Below are 4,897 nucleotides of genomic sequence, written 5' to 3'. Positions count from 1 at the left end.
CCGGCCCGTCTGGTGGGAGAAGGGTGAGCGCGGGGGGAGAGGGGTCGAGCTGACGGCGGGCTGGAGTCCTGGGCGTGCGGGGGCAGGATCAGCGTCTTCGGTTCGCCTCTCCGTTAGCCTGCTGCCCGCTCTCCAGCCCATGTCGTAACTCGCTCCTGATGAAGCTGGGGTTGTACGTTTTGTCTTAGCGCCCGTAGTCAGGCGGCTGCAGCGTATCTGGCTTTTAGAACTTGAGGCATCGATGCTTTCACTGTCGTGAGGTTTTAAAAGGAGAACTATGGGAAGGGAACAGCTTCTTGGCTGGGGAAGTCCACGGTACTGTTCCTGCTGCGTTTACGGTACTGCTGGGTGACTTTAAGCAGGTCATGTCACCGCCGGGTCCCTGTTTCTCCAGCTGTAATGTGGAACTAAAAGTGGCTTCTGTCTAAAGAGCTCTGAGAGGAAGGGTGCTGTATAGAATCTAGTGGTGGTGTAGCTGAAACACTCATGTGAGATTTGAGCGTAACTATAACACCTTTAACGATGTCACGTGCTGGCAGTGAATTCACTTGCTTATAAACCACTATAAGAGCATAGGATGGTACTTACTAGATAACACTTTTTCATAGGTTGGAGCAGCTTTGCCTGTTGATGTCTTAACGTATGAGGAAAAAACTCTGTCTGCCATATTAAGAGTTGTTAGCAGGTAAGGCACAGTAGGTACACACTTCAGATACTGCCATGAACGTATTTTTCATAAGAAAACAGAACTCTTAAGCTAAGAATGGTCTTTGAAGAGTTAAGCCTATCTTGCAGACATCTGCATACAGCATGCAGAAAATAAATAAAAATTCACTAAGATTCAGTAACCTATATGCATTAGTACATTATTCTTGCTCCAAAACAGAATGGTCTCACAGGAACTAAGCACCATTGAAATGTGTGGCGTTAAATCTCTTTCTGTAGTAAAGATGAGAATGGTTACCGGATTTAAATGGTGAAGACAGCTGCAGGTGATTTAGGGGAAGAAGGAGCTTAAACGCACAGAGAGAACAAGAACAGGGCCGGCAGAGTGAACTTGAAAAGGTTACAGTACGTATCCCTATACGTCAAGGACAAGAGGCTGCAGTCATTGCAGCAACCCTTCAGGGCATCATAGCGTTGCTACTAGAACTCACTGATAAAATTACCTGCTGTTAAACTCAGTTAAGGTTTCGTTGCTCTTCATGTGACATATTTTTGTTTAAGATGTTTATGCCACAGGAAAACTGAGAAAAACAAATGTTATTAATATATTTCATTTTCTTTTTACTTAGTGGCCTCGTCAAGCTGTGGAGTGCTCTAACACTGCTGGGCTTCTACCAGAACAGGAGGTGTGCCTTTCGAGTGCTGCAGGTAAAGCCCTGTGGGGCTGGATGGCTTCCCCCAAATGTCAGTTCTCGCTCTAAGGTTGTCTGGCTAGCTGAGCACACTGCCTCTTCATTGAAAGATGGCCTAGATGCGAAAACGTCTTGGTTTGGGAGTGAAATGCTTTTCAGTGCAGGTGTGTAGGCCTGTGTTTAAGCAATTCTCATCTTAAATGAATCTTGTAAAATGTGCCAGTAGTGGCTGTCTCATTACTTTATGGTTTCATTCCAGTGAGAAGTCCTGATCTCATTAATACATCTGCAAGAAAATAATTTCTGGAAGGTTTTGTTCTTGGCCCACACCTTGGTCCAATCTTTTATTTCCCCTACCCCATTTCTTCCCTTTCTAATAGTCACTGTCGACTGACCTCGTTTAAAAATGCTCACATAAACATGCACTTCCAGAGCTTAATTTTTTTCCAGAGGATGCTGCTTAATACAATGAGTTCCAAGAATTCTTTGTCTCCGAAGCCATGGCTAAACAAAAATCTGCTTGGGCATAGCTCAAAGTTTTTAATCTTTTATGTAAAAGGGAAATTTAAGTATTTTCAACTTTAAGTGCCTTCGATGGTGATTTTTTTTTTTCTTAATGCTTTGGTTTGTTTCTTGCTTTGTTTTTTGTTTTTTCTTCCCCCCAAACTAGACATCTCCATTTCTTCTTGCGTTATCTGGCAACAGTAGAGAACTAGTCTTGGACTGAATGCAGTTGTTGGTTTGGTTGTACGAAGCAGAAGTTGCTTGAGATGTTGCAGCTCTTCAGGCGTGGAATTTCTGGAGGGGATTTCCGACCAAGAGCCTTGACAAAGCTAACAGTTATCAACTCCCTGCTTGGACGTCCCTTCCTTCAGAGTTTACACATAAAAGTTGGAGACAAAGCCGAACTTACCAAAGCTTTTACACAGAATGATGTTGTTACTTTTTCTGATTTAACAGGTGACACAAATCCTTTGCATTTAAATGAAGATTTTGCAAAGAAATCCAGGTTTGGGAGAACTATTGTACATGGAGTTTTGATCAATGGACTTACTTCTGCAGTTCTGGGTACTAAAATGCCCGGTCAAGGTTGTGTATTTCTTTCTCAGGAGATCCGATTTCCAGCTCCTTTGTACACTGGTGAAGAAGTCATAGCTGCAGCAGAAGTTAAACGACTGAAGGGTTCTATTGCGCACATTTCGGTATCATGTAAAGTCAAAGGAAGTGGAAAGACTGTTATGGAAGGGATGGTGAAAGTCATGGTGTCAGACAGTTAGAGCTGTTGATCCTACGCTACTTTACTATAAAGGTCAGAAATGTACGTTTGGTTTTGACTCGTCTTTTTATGTGACATCACTTAATCCAGTAAATTTGCAACAAACCCCCTTCAAAATGTTTCAAAGAGAGTGCACAAACTTAACCTTGATAGAACTGCATTACACTTAGAGTTTTTCATTTTTCCCTCTGTACTGCCAAGATGAAACCAATGAAACTAGGCACTTACTGTGACAGAAGTGGCACGCTTAGACGAGTCTTTGCTCTGCTACAGTGGGAAGTCTGGAGTGGCAGGGCTTACACTGAGGCTGTTCTTTTCGGCAGAATCACAGTCCAGACTAGCTGTGTTCAGTTCAAACCTGTTCACTCGTTAGCAATATAACGACTTTGTAAAAAGCACCGGTGGGAGGGGATGATGCTGTGTGTTTAACAAGCAGAAGAGAAGTGGAGGTATTGACGCACGTGTACTGCAAGATCTGTTGTAATCTCCGTGGCAGCTCTAGCTGATGTTGGTGCAGTGTGCTCTTTTGCAATGTTCTAGCTAGTAAAGCCTTCCTTAGCTCTGCAAATAACTAGTAGTCAGCCTTCACATAAACAATGTACTCTGCCTGATGCAGCTGGAGATGTGGCTCTCGTAATACTTTCAAATTCTTGAGATACCTTACAAAACCTGATTATAAACAAACAAAAATTTACCTTTAATGATAAATGCCTCTGAAACTTGCCTCCCAGAAGCAGAGTGAAGGAGGCTTTTAAAAAGCCGTATTGTCACCACTCGTATTTATTCCCTCCTTATGCTCCTGTGGGCAAGACAAGCAGGGGCAATTTTGTTGAGTAGTAACTACATGGCTTCTCTCGGCTTATTTGACTGTGTGAACATGTATTCCCCTTTGCCTGCTGAGAGTACGTTGGTTGCTGGTAAAGTAGGCTTTTGGTAAATTCATTGGTAAATCATCCGGGTTAAATTATTTTAGTGCCAACATAAGATTACTATACACTAAGAAACTTTTTTTCAGGAATGATGGGGAATAAAAGTACAGGCTGTCTTCAGTTGGTGGCTCATACAATTTTCTGGCAAAACATCTGTTATCCCCCCATAACTTTTCTCGGTTGCAAATAACCTCAAAAGTTGTTTGCTATGAAAAGAGAGTTTGTCCTCAAGCTGTGATGAAAGCTACTGGTAAAACCGTTGCGCTGTCTGGGCGTGATGTCTTGTTCTTAAATGCAGCTGCGCTGTAACAACAAACCCAAGGTGTTAAGTCAAACTGGATCAGAGGGAGGGGTACCGTTTAAGCTGTTTGACTTCAGTATGCCCTCTATTTTCAAAGCACAGGGTTTGGCTTGTTCACAGCATGGAACGAGTAGTTAGTGAGAGCTTTCCTTATCTGTTGTGTGTAGGAGTCGCTTCACTTCCCGTTTCCTTTTCTTCTGCCTTGGGTCGCTGCCTGATCACTGGCTTTTGCCGTACAAAGCGCTGTTTTTCAAAGCGGGCATACTCCTTCCCTCATCCCCCATTCACCTGCCTCTCCAGATGGGAAGCTGTCACGTTAATGCCTGTTAACAAAACGAATCAAATCTGTATCTGACCTCCTGGGTCACCGTAGAAGGAATAGTTTGGAAAGATTGCTGTTCCGGACTGAAATTTAGCTGTTTTAACCACAGCGCGCGGCCCGTTTTCCTGTCAACGTGGAGCTGCGAGACAGAGACGAGGCTGTTGACGGTAACTGTTTGAAGCGTACGACAAACTCAGGCTCTGCAGTCTGTCTTACAACATCGTGAGGTAACTGTTTGAAGCGTACGACAAACTCAAGCTCTGCAGTCTGTCTTACAACATCGTAAGTGAGATTAATTCCTGCGTACGGTGTGAAACGACAAAAGGAAACGCAGACAAGTGTTCACCGGGCAGCGGGTTCCCCGAGTGCTAAGTAGTATTGAAATGAAACGTTTTCCACACTGCTGCAATGAAAGTCAGGTTGTGGAACTCAATTTAACAACAACTTTAAACCTGTCTTTTGCAAAAAAACCCTCAAAAACTAAAATCTACAACTGGAGTAGAAGATAGTGGATGCTACTTCATTTTTTTTATGATCTTTTAACTACAAAAAAAACTCCTAAAAGGTAAAGAGCAGCAAGCGCACCAGCCCTTTTAAGTTCCTCACTCTGCGGGGGCCCCTCGGGGCTAATCCCCTTCCCGCAGCCCGCGCTGAAGCTACCGCGGCCGTTCGCGCCGCCGGAGCGGCACGGGGCGCCCGGCGCGGAAGACG

At 44.0% G+C, this 4,897-nt stretch overlaps 2 protein-coding genes across 2 annotated transcripts in view; both read left to right on the top strand.

Annotated features, from left to right (window-relative positions):
• Positions 1-2,679, top strand: part of RPP14 (ribonuclease P/MRP subunit p14) — a 4,446-nt gene extending 1,767 nt beyond the window's left edge. Inside the window, exons 2-4 of the mRNA XM_009284519.1 lie at positions 609-685; positions 1,296-1,374; positions 2,029-2,679. Coding sequence (XP_009282794.1) covers positions 609-685; positions 1,296-1,374; positions 2,029-2,085 — 213 coding nt within the window. The 3' untranslated portion in view covers positions 2,086-2,679. The remainder of the gene's footprint in view (positions 1-608; positions 686-1,295; positions 1,375-2,028) is intronic.
• Positions 2,105-2,656, top strand: LOC103903328 (hydroxyacyl-thioester dehydratase type 2, mitochondrial). Its single transcript, XM_009284518.2, has one exon. The coding sequence runs from the start codon at positions 2,129-2,131 to the stop codon at positions 2,633-2,635; it is 507 nt and encodes a 168-aa protein (XP_009282793.1). The 5' UTR covers positions 2,105-2,128; the 3' UTR covers positions 2,636-2,656.
• Positions 2,680-4,897: the final 2,218 nt, after the last annotated feature.

The sequence above is a fragment of the Aptenodytes forsteri genome, unplaced genomic scaffold (genome assembly GCF_000699145.1).
Source record: "Aptenodytes forsteri isolate BGI_AS27 unplaced genomic scaffold, ASM69914v1 Scaffold53, whole genome shotgun sequence".
Taxonomy (NCBI): Eukaryota; Metazoa; Chordata; class Aves; order Sphenisciformes; family Spheniscidae; genus Aptenodytes; species Aptenodytes forsteri.
The sequence above is the reverse complement of the archived record's forward strand: the minus strand, read 5'-3'. Positions and strand labels throughout refer to the sequence as shown.

What these genes read in the sequence shown, in the direction of transcription:
- LOC103903328 (XM_009284518.2), top strand. Translation starts at nt 2,129, where the DNA reads ATGTTGCAGCTCTTCAGGCGTGGAATTTCTGGAGGGGATTTCCGACCA.